Source organism: Apiospora hydei (assembly GCF_038363865.1).
Source record: "Apiospora hydei strain CBS 114990 chromosome Unknown utg000005l_segment0_segment0, whole genome shotgun sequence".
NCBI lineage: Eukaryota > Fungi > Ascomycota > Sordariomycetes > Amphisphaeriales > Apiosporaceae > Apiospora > Apiospora hydei.
In genome coordinates, this window is record NW_027117364.1 from 269,407 (window position 1) to 282,533 (window position 13,127).

Sequence of the window (13,127 nt, forward strand, 5' to 3'; positions counted from 1 at the left end):
GGTCGGTTCGCAAAGGAGGTGGCAGACCGATGAGTCTGCGGATGGAATTCACCGTCAAAGGAATTGTTGTAAGGCCAGAGAGCATAAAGCAAGCAAATGTGATCCGATTTGCTATCTCCATGTAAATGAACCAAGGTAAGAAAAAGGGTATCATCAATATCATCTCCATCTCAGCCAGCCTCTCTACTACCACACCAGCACAGCGCCCAACCCGACACACCCCAGCATTACCGCCCCAATCTCCACGTGCCAAGCGACACTGCCGCCATTGCTCTTCCCCTCCTCCTGTCCCCCATTGCCTCCACCCGAATTGCTGCCGCTGCCGCCGCCAACCGTGCTCCCGCCGCTGCTGCTGCCGGTGCCGGGCGGAGTCACGGTGACGGGGGCCTGCTGCGCCTTGATGGTGACGGGCGCAATGGTCCGGGTCCCCACGGTGGTGCCCGGGATGGTGGTGGGAGTCGACGGGGCGGTGACTTTGTAGGAGAAGACGCTGCCCGTTGTCGGGGTCTGCGTTGCGGGCGGCAGCACTTTGCCTGAAGTGCCGGAGCCTGAGCCTGAGCCGCTGCCTCCACCTCCTCCGCCTGCGTCTCCGCACAGATCCGTTATTGATGTGAGTGCCACTGGGTATCTGGTCAGCAGTCTTTCATGATTGGGTTGGACTAGAAAGAATGCAATGCGGAGAAGTAAAAGAAGAAGAAAAAATGAAAGGAGGAAGCAGAAAGGAAAACTCACAGATCAGATCGTCGTCGCGACACTCCTGGGCCAGGCAGGGCTCGGCGTAGTAGATGAGGTTGGGCTGCTGTTTGCAGGCACAGCCGACATCGCTCGGGTTGCAGCCGAGGAAATAGACGGTGGCGGCGTAGCAGCTCCGGGTGCAGCTGGACATCTCTATCCCCGCAGCTTCGGCCCAATTGCTGCTAGTAATGCTCGTCGCCATCATTCCTGCCGCCAGGACGAGATGTCGTCGCAGGCGCATCTTTTTGGGCGGGAGTTTGTGTTGGAGGGTTTAGGTCATGCGGCAGCGGCAGCGACTGCGACAGCGACAGTAAGTAGGGGCAGCAGTAGAAAGAGCAGCGTTTGCGTGCGCACGTCGCGCGCTTGGGAGTTCAATCGATTTGATCAATGGTGGTTGGCTCCAGCGGCTGGTAGGTATCGCCAGGTCAGAGGCGCCGTAATCTTATCTTCTGTGACCTGTGATACGTTATGCGACAGCTCTCTAGGGGAGGATTAGACGGACGGTTGGGGATGCTCTCGTCACGAGGTCGTCAGCATGATGGAAATTGATAGGTCCTCTCCCTCCTTTTTTCCAGTCCTGTCAACCACTCAAGTCGCAAGAGCTTTTGTTCGTATTGATCAAATCAATCGATTCAGGCAGCCACGAGAGAAACCGGTATCGACAATATTGAATTGTAATTGCCTCGCATTTACTTGGACCAAATTGCTGGGCAGGCTGGCGTGTGTCAATTATGGTTTTGCTGGCGGCGGCGGCGCCTGCTGGGCCCTGCAAGCAACTGCTGGCCCTGCTGGCCCTGCTGGCCCTGTTAGTTAGGTAGGTACATTAGGTACTACCAATGTTGGCCGACCATCCATGCCAATGCTAGCAATCGCCTGCGCCTTTGATGAGCGCCTTCTCTAACCAGCATTGTTTTGACGGGCTCGTTAGCCCAGTTACACGTGGAAAGAGTGGGAAGCAGCACAGGAAATCAATTGATGGAAAAGTGAAGCAACCTGGCAGCTCCACACCCGGGCTGCGTCGCTGCCGGGTTGGCGGGTTGAGTGTCGCAATGGGTTGCGCATTTGTTGCAGGCATTGGACGGGATCGTCTGTTGGCCTTTGGTTGGACACCCGTTGCTTGCCCGTGGATTGGAGCAGCAGAGAGCAACGGACGGAAAAACTAAAGACAGGAGCTGCGACGACGACGGTGAATGCACCACTGGCATCCCACATCGAATGGAACGGCAGGTCCTATTATAGAATCGAGTCATGACGCGGGCAGACCAGGCACGCGCGGGTTCCTTGCCTGCCTTGGTTGCGTGGTGCTGGCGTGGGCTGGCAGGATGGGTATCTGCATTGTGCCCCTGCTGTTGATCAGAATCTCCCGAACGTTATGCTGGCTACTATGTAATACGCGTCCATCGTCCATCGTGTAACCCCAGCGATCAAGTAAGAGTAAACTCCATTCCACTAGAGAGAGGTATTGTGGGCTCGCGATATTTCTTGACGTGATCTACCTACTCGATAATGCAGCTGATGGTGCAGTCGCAAGCAAGACAGAAGTCAATTGATGCTGGCCTAGCAATTGGCAGCCTGGCGTGTTGGGTCTCTCAGCTGCAGCAATGTCAGCCATAACTCCACTGAAACTGGGGCTATATGCACATCAATCAGTATGGCGTGCATGTACTTGACTCACCAAGAGGCTCAATCTGTATCATCGGCATCCTCTCCTATCCAACCATCCTTACACTGATATTTGCTTCAATTGAATACAAAGAACTGAATGGCTTTTATCTAGTTGCTTTCTGAATTAATATCCACTGCCATGCACGAGAAGAGGCCCCAAAGGATGTTCGCCTTGAATTCAAGCTGCATGACGCTGTAGATTGAGAGAGGTAGAGCGACATTTATCCATTCTAAAGCGGCCCGACTCGCAACGCACATGCCCTTCTGCCTCATAGAGAATGCGGGGAGGGGAAAAGGGAAAAGGGGGTATCACAGCCGACTTGTAAGTATGTGCAAACTTATTATCTCCTCTTGAACCCAGCATTGGGGGATCCAGCCCCCAAAAGCGCCTCGTGCCAACCTCAACCTGGCTGGGCTAGCTACTGAGCGACCAGCGTGACTGGAAAGCCGCCGGTGGTGTACCGCGCGTCGACGGTCTCAAGGGGGCGGCACCGCATCCCGCACCACCATCGGGTGTTGCTGCTGGTGTTGTTGCTGCTGCTGGCCAATATTCCCGAGAACGCGGCCCCATTCTTCGTCCCTGATCCCGATCCCGTTTTTCTTTTTCTTGTTGCTGCTGTTTTTGCTGTTGTTATTCGTGATATTATTCATGCCCACCCCGTCCTCGGGCCGGTGCCCAATCTCAATCACCTCGTCGCCCTCCTCCTGCTGTAGATTGGCCATGTTCGTATCCACCAACCGCCTTCGCGAGTCCGTCTGCCGCAGCGACTGCGTCGACGCCGCCGCCGTCGTCGGGGGCGGGATGCCGACGTCGTCCTCGTCGTCGCCGTAGTAGGACGAGGGCGCCCCCGAGACCTGCGAGACCGAGGCCGCCTGCGACCGCGGCAGCGGCTCCTGCAGCGTCCGGAACAGCACCTCGTTCCAGCGCGCGTCGTTCCAGACCGAAAGCGCCTCTTCCTCCTCGCCGTCCCGCCCACTGCTGTAGAAATTGTAGGTCGTCGAGTCGCTGGTGCGGTAGCTTGGGAGTTGTGTGTTCCTGGGCCCGGGCGCTAGTAAACGACTGCTGTCGTTCGCGGCGGCTGCTGCGGCGGCGGTGCCGGTGGTGGTGGTGGGAGGGGTAGTATTGGGAAGCACCGCAGGCGCCGGGAATGAGAGGATCCGGCCCGGGGCGCTGTACCGCGGATTCCGCGTCGTCCGCGCCGCCGCCGCCGCCGCCGCTGATGAAGACCACGCGTCCGAGGAGGGCGCCACGTTGTCTTTGAGCCTGATCCAGTTGTTCTTGTTGTTATTATTACGAGGTTCCTGGGTCATCCCCGCGGCGCCGCTGCTGTTGGACAACCGCTTGAGCAGAGCCCGCGGCGAGGCGCGTTTGGCAGTAGGATGGTTGTTAATACTACGACTCCGTCCCCCTGGACTCATTGGCGGTGGCGGCTGCGACTGCGACTGCAGTAGCTGTGATTTCTTGAGCTTCTTGTACTTGTTCCGGTACGCCCGCACGAACAGGACGAGGATGATGGTGACGACGACGTGCAAGGCGATGGAGATGCCGACGACGGCAGCCGGGGAGAGGCCTTGCTCGCCATTCTTGCCGTTGTTGCCGTCGCTTGAGCTGTCGGCGGCGGCGGTGACGGTGGTGGTGGCGATGGTGGTGGCGGTGGGCGAGGAGAAAACCGGCGGCTGCATGCCGGGGAAGGGGGTGGTCATGGACGGCAAAGTCTCGGGCGAGCTCGGTAAGGTGCTGGGGATCACTACGCCGGGCTGGCCCGAGCCCGGGGGCGGTGGGATTGGGGGGATTGGAGGTGGCGGTGGCGGCGGCGGCGGCAGTTGTTGTTCGCGGGAGCTTAGTAATGATGATGATGGCGGTGGTTTTGTTGGAAGAACAACCGGGAAAGGACGCGCTGTCGTCGACTGTGTTCGGTCCGGGAGTAATGGCACCTTCATTGTGTCGAGCGGCCCGTCCTCGATATATTAGGTAGGTAGAGCACCTCGGATTTGTCCCTCCGGTCGACGGGGAGCTGTCGTCCGTCAGATTTGGATATGGCAGACCACTTCGATCTCAGCAATCCAGGTCAGCTTTCCCACAGCCACAGTGATGTTTCGAGTCGCTACTGAATCGGCTGATTACCTCAGGTACCTGGTCCTGATGACCACGCGTCTCCGTGTCGTACTACGAAGATGGTCGAGTATATCACGGCTGCTGGCCTGGCCCGAGTCGACAAGACTTGAGTCCGATGCTATCCTGTGGACCGGAGTCTCTCGTGGCCATCGAGGGATTCCGTATCATCAAATGAGAGCGGAGGCACAACCCAACTGACTGCTGTAAGTGATAGCAGATCCAGGGTCCGGGCATTCACATGTATGTGGTTCACAGAGTGAGAGCAAATGATAAGATAATTCGCCTCGATCAAGATACTAGAATCAGCCGGCTCAGAGAGCACAACTGACGTCGGACCTCAACGACGTGGAAAGAAGCGCCAGCGTATTCGGGGCAAAGTTATCGACTACTTTCGAAGAGGCATAGTCCCTTGCAAAAGGGGGTGGGCGCGGGCGCGGTCGCGGGGGAAAGATCAGGAAAAGAAGAAAAGCTTCAATGCCTTGTTTTGGCACAGACGTTTGGTAAACAATGTTTCCGTGGTCTCAATGGCGTCACCCTTCACGATCACAGACAATATCAGACGAAGAAGACCCGGGGGTGAACTCTCGCTGGGACAGGAAGCAACTGCGCTGCCTTCGGATGCTCGCATGCCACCAGGGGACACCCCGGATCTCAGCGCACACGGTACACCAGCGCGCAGCCGCGCCCGCCAACGAAAAGAGGCAAGTTCGGAATAAAGCACCAGCGGGATACTCGACTGCGCCCTGCCCGGCAGGATTAGGGAACTGTCACGGCGGGCCATCGCACAGACAGGGTCGAGTCAAGTTTCACTCTCTTCTTTCGGCATAGCCTGCCAGGACTGGTCCCTTCAGATTCGGAGGTTCGTTGATCGAGGCCCAATGGCACTCGATGGCCAGGCTCCGAGTCCAGTTTTTAGACATTAAGGGTTTCCTTTCGGTAGTATCTCCGCAGATCAAGCATTGAGTAGCGCATATTCATGGTGTGCTTCTCTTCAGGGTCCAGAACCATGGTGATGTAATGAATAATTAATTTGATTTTCAAGCCGAGATTGATTTAGTCCAGAATACTACCTACATATGGCATACCAACATTCGCAGCTGTCTATCACAGGCTGAACCGGAGATATATCGGCATTCTCTAAATCGTCATATGCTTGTTATCGTCGACGCCGACCACCCGGCCGGCCCGGTCGACTTCGACCTTGACCTTCCGCGTGCTCGCCTTGCGCGGGTTGGGCGCCTCGAAGATCTCCGTCATCTCCTCGAGCGTCTTGCCGGCCGTCTCGACGAAGAAGAAGTAGATGATGACCAGCTCGACGCAGATCCAGCCGATGTACACCAGGTACAGGCGCCACTGGATCTTCTCCATGCCCACGCTGATGCCGTACGTGTTGACCACCATGGCCACGTTGAGGAACAGGAAGTTGAGCCCCGAGCCCTTGGCGCGCATCCGGTTGTCGAGCACCTCGACGGCGTACAGGGTCTGTAAGGGGGTGAAGCCCCACGAGAAGAAAATCCCAAAGAGGTAGATGGACACGATGGTGCCGTAGGCCAGGTTCGGGTTGCGCTCCGACTCGGCGGTGAAGGCGGTCAGCAGCACGTAGCAGATCAGGGCGCCGGCGAGACCGCTGAGCATCATGGTGCGTCGTCCGAGCTTGTCGAGGAGGGTAGCGCCGTAGGCGGCCCCCAGCATGGAGAAGATGGGATTGATGGCGTTGATCAGGAGCTGCTTGCTGGTGTCGGTGATGCCGGCGGCCTCCACCATGACGGGCATGAAGTAGCTGACGACGTTGTTGCCGGACCATTGACCAAAGAAGGACATGCCGATGACCATCCACAGCCGGTATCGGGCAGCCTTTGTGTTGTAGAGCTCGCGGAAGTCCCACCAAGGGTTATCGTTGCGAGCAGCTGCACGCTCCTCCACAATCTCGTGGTATTGCAGTTGGACAAGGGGCGAGTTGGCGTCACCGTCGCCATGGTACTTGGCGAAGATGGCGAGCGCCTCTTCGGTACGGTCCTTGTGAATCAGCCCTGGGAAGAAGAGGTCAGTATGTCAGATCTGCTTTGAAGTGCAAAATTGTAGGTGGCTTACATCGAGGCGACTCGGGGAAGAACATGATGAAACACATGACGACGAAAGGGATACCGGCCTGGACAAGTGTCGGGGTCCGCCAGGCCCAGCTATCCTTCATGTGCAACTCGGTACCATATGTGGTCCAACCAGCGAGGATGCTTCCCAGCCACCAGAAGATGTTGTACCTGTACAGATACTGTTGGTAAGTCTGGAAGTGCTAGCTATGAATACCCATTCTGGTAACAAGGTGATGGACCAAACTCACAAGCCGGCCATGGTGCCACGGTATGCTGGATGCGCCAGCTCGACAATGTAGGCCGGGCCCGCGGCGGACGCAATCGCGGCGCCGAACCCGAGAACAAACCGACCCGCGATGAAGTGCCCCATCTCGTGGGCGGTAGCCTGAATGGCGGTGCCAATGAGGACAATTAAGCATCCAATGAAAATGCACCAGCGGCGTCCTATGCCATCAGCGAGCAAGCCGCAGACTAGATAGGTTGGTTAGTTGTTTATCTCTCGGTGGTTTGGTAGCTTGCCAAGAACTTACAAGGGAAACTGGCGATCTGGCCGACCTGGTAGATGATGAAGATGATGCCGGTGGAGGAACCCTTCCCGTTGAGTCCAAAGGTCTCCTGATAGGGCTTCATGGCGTTGATGGCGCCCATCAAGGAGCTGTCGAACCCGTTCATGGTGGAGACCAGGTATCCGATCGACATGATCAGGTACAGGCGGATCATGTTGGGAGACAGGAGGTTCGGCTTCTGCTCGGCCAGCGCCGTGGTCAAGGCCACCGACGCGGCCGGGACTTCGTGAACCTCGCCACGGGGCTTCTCATCCATACTGGACGAGCCCTCGGGCTTTTCTGAGTAGCTGGCCATGGTGAAAAGCGAATCGAGCCTACTTGCAGGTGACGACAAGTAAGACGAAGGGGGAGACCTGTCGATCACTTGGTGGTTGCAGGTGCAAGAAGAAACCGGGAACCAGATTCTCTATATACATCGCTCTGCACCTCGGTCCGCGTGGAGCCGGAGCATCCAGGAGAGCCCTCGTGCGGCTTCTGGGAGCTTGGCCAACATGCCCTCCTCCCATAAAGCAGGAGATTTTCACGCGAGCGAGGACTCTCCACCTACACATGTCGCCGATTGATCAATCAGAGGCAGGCTGGAGAGCGAGCCGGGTAGGGGACATCCGGGTTAGATGCGGAGGTGGAGAAGCCAGCTGGGGGTATGTCGTATGGGCCGTTGGGCCAAGCTGACAGGATCGATGCTGTTCGTGGTGCCGGGGCTGGGCTGACTTCACGCGGTGAGGGTGGTAGTCTTGGGCGCATGCGGTAAGCGTCGATGGACACCTACCTACTCGGCGGGTTTTCCCAGATGGAAGAAGCCGCCGACCCCTGGTTCTATGCAGTTCAGCAGTTGCCCCATGGAGAAGGTAGGTATCCCAAGCAACGAAAGCCCATACCATACGTCCATTCAAGTCCTTTCGTTCGTGTTTTAGATGGATGGCCATATTACGTCGGGATAATCCAGCTGATACGCTGGAGGTATGACTGAGAGAGGATGCTGAGCCGAGGCAAGAAGTCAAGTGGTGTGCAATTTTGCTGCTGTCTCGGACCTTGGCATGCCCATACACAAGCAAGCCGATCCCAGTCGCCAGAGTCAGTCCCGAGATCTAGTGTCCATTCTGGTCCGGTATATGATTCAAGTCGGGCCACCACGCGACCGTTGGCAATGCTATGTAGAACAAGAGCTAGGCCGCGGGAAGAGTATGAAGGTAGCAGCGGACTATGACGTGAATTGTTGTGGCATTTTAGGTGCTGTTCTGGGCTGAAGTCGGGCTGCGGCTGTCAGTGACAGCCCGTCGACTGAGCTGAACCTTAGGGACTGGACACAAGCTGTCTGCCATCCGGTGGCCGCATGGGTTTACCAGATCGATACCTGGGTCTTGTGATGGATGGGCGGGAAATTCCTGAGCGGCCAACCAACTGAAAAGGTGAGTTTTCCAGGCCTGGCCGTTTCTGCCCCGCCCTCCACTTTCCTTCCCCTCGAGGTATCGTTTCACCAAACCCACTCCCAAGCTTTCCCCGCACTCCCCCTGTCAAGACAAAAGGCCAGGCCCCGAGGCCCCTGATGGATTAGGTAGTTGGTTCAATGTTTCTTACCGCTCCAGAGCTATCGAATGTTCCACGGCGAGCTTCGGCCAAACCTCGCCGAACACCAACCACCGCCTCTCCCATTCCTAGGTGTTGCACATTCGACAACAGCAACAACCAGTCCGTTTCTAGCCTGGATGAAGCTGCTATTACCTACCTATTGTAGTGTGCAGCAAGACCTTCATTGGACGAATACCTAAGCAATATACCTGCGCTATATTACCTACTTTAGTCACCTGCCAGGCAATCAAGCTCCTCCCCTACCTCAATGCAGCTGCCCGCTAAGAGCACCATTTGGCCCCGTAACGAGGCCGTACATCGAATCCAAAGCAATCCCGCCTTTTCAACTGTTTCTTTCCATCCATGCTAGCCATCTCCCTGCTCGTTTAATGGCCTGTCATCCAACCCCGTAACCGTAACCATTGAATCTAGCCCCTTTGCACTCTTAATCCGCCTGCTGGCTCTCATGGCGCCCAGAACCATCCAGACCCCGACTCGTGCGCCTCCTCGTGAGGTCGACCCTCTCATCAACTCCATAGACAGCCTCCATCTGGATTTGACATATACCTACAGCCCAATCGGAAGCCCTTCCAGCTCTGACGAGAGAGGCGCTTCTTCGCCTCCGAGTCCTGAGGAGCAGTGCAGCTCAAAGCTAGGTTCGCAGACAAACGGCCACAACAAGCCCAAAGTGCGGCCAGACCATGTCCCGGACTGGAGCAATCTGCAGGTGATCCACCGCAACACCCTCCCGCCACGAAGCCACTTTTTCACCTACGACTCCGAGAGGGATGCCCTGTCCGCCGATGTCACCCGGGCGAGGAGTTTTCTCCTGTCGGGCACGTGGGGCTTCCACCTCACCCACGGCCCCTTCAACGGCCCGACCGACTTCTGGGAGCCTTCCTTTGACAACTCGAAATGGGACCTCGTCAAGGTGCCCGGCATGTGGCAGTGCCAGGGCTTCGGCAAGGGGCCCCAGTACACCAACGTCAACTACCCCTTCCCCGTCGACCCTCCGCACGTCCCGTACGACGACAACGAGTGCGGCCGCTATGTCACCAGGTTCCAGGTCCCGGACCGTCTGAAGAAGGACGGCGAGCAATGGCGCTTGCGGTTCGAGGGCGTCGACGCCGCCTTTACCGTCTGGTTGAATGGTGTGGAGATTGGCTATTCCCAGGGCTCGAGGAATCCGAGCGAGTTCGACGTCACCCAAGCTCTCGATCCGGACTCGGACGAGAACTATCTTGCCGTTGAGGTCTACCAGCGATGTGACGGGAGCTATATCGAAGATCAGGGTGAGTTGTTACATCTCGTAATATCAAACTCATGAGTACTCTCATCGAGTCTGACAGTCATCTGCAACCTGATTCTGCCCATATTTACCCTGGGCAAAACAATGCGACCCCGGCAACAGGCATGTACAGATCTGACTGACGCCTCCTACAGATCAATGGTGGTTAAGCGGCATATTCAGAGATGTTTGGCTTCACTCATTCCCGTCTACACGGTTTGAGGATTTCCATATCCAGACCCTGTTGGATGATGACTTCCAAGATGCTAGCCTGAGTGTCGACTACAAGTTGAGCGGCGGTGCCAAGGATGCCTCGGTGACGTTCAAGCTGCTCGACGCAGAAGGGTCGGTGGTGCTTGAAGAAACGCAAGTGGCATCCAATCCCTCGTCATGTTCTTTCAAACGCAGCATCAAGAGTCCCCACAAATGGACAGCTGAGACGCCATACCTATACACACTGGTACTGTCTGCGAAAGACGTCCACGTGTCACATAAGGTTGGCTTCCGCAAAGCAGAACTGATTGACGGCGTATTTTGCGTCAATGGGTACCCGGTCAAATTCCGGGGCGTGAACCGCCATGAACACCACCCAGTATCCGGGCGGGCTGTCCCTTTCGAATTCCTCCGGCGAGATCTATATCTGATGAAATTCCATAATATCAATGCGATCAGGACATCGCATTACCCCAATGACCCCAGGCTCTATGAACTTGCTGATGAACTAGGTTTCTGGGTGCTTGATGAGGCCGATCTGGAGTGCCACGGCTTTGGCGAGGTGGGTGAAGATCCTGCCAGCTTCACCTCCGACAACCCGGGCTGGGAAGAGGCCTATGTCGACCGGGCGAGGCAGATGGTTATGCGAGATCGAAACCACCCCTGCATCATCATGTGGTCCTTGGGCAACGAAGCATTCTACGGCAGGAACCACCAGGCCATGTACGACGAGATCAAGACACTGGACTCGACGCGCCTGATTCATTATGAACAAGACTACGATGCCAAAACTGCGGACATCTACAGTCGCATGTATACTTCGGTGGACGACATGATCAAGTTTGGAGAGGAAGAGGGATGGAAGAAGCCTTTTGTCATGTGTGAGTACGCTCATGCGATGGGCAACGGCCCTGGAGCGATTAAAGAGTATATCGACGCCTTCTACAAGTATCCGAGACTGATGGGAGGCTTCGTCTGGGAGTGGGCGAACCATGTAAGCCGGCGACCGCACTGCGAGCAAAATCAATGCTATATGCTAATGACTTTTAGGGGCTACTCACCAAGAACGCAGAAGGCGAAGACTATATGGCTTACGGGGGTGACTTTGGAGATGAACCAAACGATTACAATTTCGTCATGGATGGGCTATGCTTCGCCAACCACACCGCGACCCCCGGACTCATTGAATACAGCAAAGCCATCGAGCCCGTGCAAGTAGTCGGAAACGACGGGATGGTGGTGAAGATCATCAACCGCTACGACTTCGTCTCGCTCGACCACCTGCGTTGCGACTGGGAGATCATATCGGACCGCTCCCAGATCATTGGGCGCGAGGTGTACATCCCCAAGGGCATCAAGCCTCACACTACCGCCAAGCTGGTGATCGGAGGCTTCCCCCAGACGACGACGTTCGCGTCGGAAACCTGGCTGCGCCTGCAGTTCTCGAGACGCGAGGCCACGAAATGGGCCTACCGCGGGCAAGTCGTCGCGTTCGGCGAGGTGCTGCTGACCCCGCCGAGGCCCCTGGCCCTGCTCAAGACCGTCTCCAAGGCGCCCGGCCCGCGCCTCCAGGAGGTCGACGGCATGATCCAGGCGACGCTCGCGAACGGCACGACGTTCGGCATCAGCACGGCGACGGGGTCGCTCTGCTCGCTGACGCGCGCCGACACCGTCCCCAAGTCGAACCTGATGACGGAGCCGATGGTGCTCGACTTTTACCGCGCCCTGACCGACAACGACCGCGGCGGGCCGTTCGGCAAAGAGTGGATCGAGCGCCGCGTGCACCAGACCAAGAACCACTTCCGCCGCATCACGACGGTTGAGGGCGAGGCGGACGGGGTGTGCAAGGTCATCGTCGAGGGCCGCGTGGCGCCACCGGCGCTGGCGTGGGGCGTGGACACGGTGACGACGTACACGATCTCGCGGGACTGGTGCAGCGTGCGGGTGCAGGCCGCGAAGCCGTCGGGCCCGCTCCTGCCCGCGACGTTTGCGCGGTTCGGCCTGAGCTTCGCGATGAGGGGGTGCGCATCGTGGAGTGGTTCGGCCGGGGCCCGGGGAGTCGTACGTCGACAAGAAGCGGGCGCAGCACATGAACACGTGGGGCCTGGCCACGGACGCGCTCTGGACGGACTACGAGTTCCCGCAGGAGGGCGGGAACCGGACCGATGTACGCTGGGTCGAGTTCCGGGACCGGTGGGGCGGGGCGGAGGATAAGGGGCGGTTGTTGCGGGCGCGGTTCGGGGAGCATGATGGGGCTAGTTTTAGTGCGAGCCATTATGCTACCAAAGATGTGGATGAGTGTACGCATCCGTTTGAGTTGAGGAAAAGGAAGAGGGAGGATACGGTGGTGAGGTTGGATTGGTTCCATCACGGGTTGGGGACGGGGAGTTGTGGGCCGGCTACGAGGCCGGAGTATCAGTTAAGGACGGATCGGGGGTTTGATGTGGAGGTGTTGCTTGATTAGGTCGAGGGGGAGGTCCTGGAGGAAGTCATCAGGGAAGGGGGAGAGGGAAGCGAGGGCTGGTCTAGGATGAGGAGGAGACTGACTGCATGTTACAGCTGGGAGGAAGCCCTGTTCAAGTACAATAGGTACCTAGGTAGGTCACGGAAAGAGAGATTGTCAAGATGTATAGACCTACCAAAGCTAGCATGAAGAGATCACTACATGTGTATTCTTTCATGTCATATTGCAGATGTGTTGATGTCGCTGTTGCCATTGTGTGTTTATACATCTATTTACTTACTGCTACAGTGCCCATACTGACTGAAGATAACCTGACAAGCTTCTGAGTCTGACCCGTGTTTGCTCAGTAGTTATGACGTGTGTATCTCAAGGGTCCTGAACACCAGGTACTTTGGCTAGCTAGATGCAGCAGTATCATACA

The 13,127-nt window shown here is 57.0% G+C and overlaps 4 protein-coding genes across 4 annotated transcripts; 1 reads left to right on the top strand and 3 right to left on the bottom strand.

Moving 5' to 3' along the window:
* Positions 1–186: 186 nt before the first annotated feature.
* Positions 187–976, bottom strand: PG997_005520 (uncharacterized protein; the record flags this gene model as incomplete). Its single annotated transcript, XM_066809835.1, has 2 exons — positions 187–620; positions 733–976. 2 exons carry the CDS (start codon positions 974–976, stop codon positions 187–189), a joined length of 678 nt encoding a protein of 225 aa, XP_066668758.1.
* Positions 977–2,877: 1,901 nt separating this feature from the next.
* On the bottom strand, positions 2,878–4,341 carry PG997_005521 (uncharacterized protein; the record flags this gene model as incomplete). Its single annotated transcript, XM_066809836.1, has 1 exon — positions 2,878–4,341. One exon carries the CDS (start codon positions 4,339–4,341, stop codon positions 2,878–2,880), a length of 1,464 nt encoding a protein of 487 aa, XP_066668759.1.
* Positions 4,342–5,653: 1,312 nt separating this feature from the next.
* Positions 5,654–7,467, bottom strand: PG997_005522 (lactose permease; the record flags this gene model as incomplete). Its single annotated transcript, XM_066809837.1, has 4 exons — positions 5,654–6,546; positions 6,608–6,774; positions 6,855–7,077; positions 7,137–7,467. 4 exons carry the CDS (start codon positions 7,465–7,467, stop codon positions 5,654–5,656), a joined length of 1,614 nt encoding a protein of 537 aa, XP_066668760.1.
* Positions 7,468–9,207: 1,740 nt separating this feature from the next.
* Positions 9,208–12,706, top strand: PG997_005523 (Glycosyl hydrolase family 2; the record flags this gene model as incomplete). Its single annotated transcript, XM_066809838.1, is given in 4 exon segments — positions 9,208–10,033; positions 10,185–11,236; positions 11,293–12,303; positions 12,320–12,706. 4 exon segments carry the CDS (start codon positions 9,208–9,210, stop codon positions 12,704–12,706), a joined length of 3,276 nt encoding a protein of 1,091 aa, XP_066668761.1.
* Between the last annotated feature and the right edge of the window lie 421 nt (positions 12,707–13,127).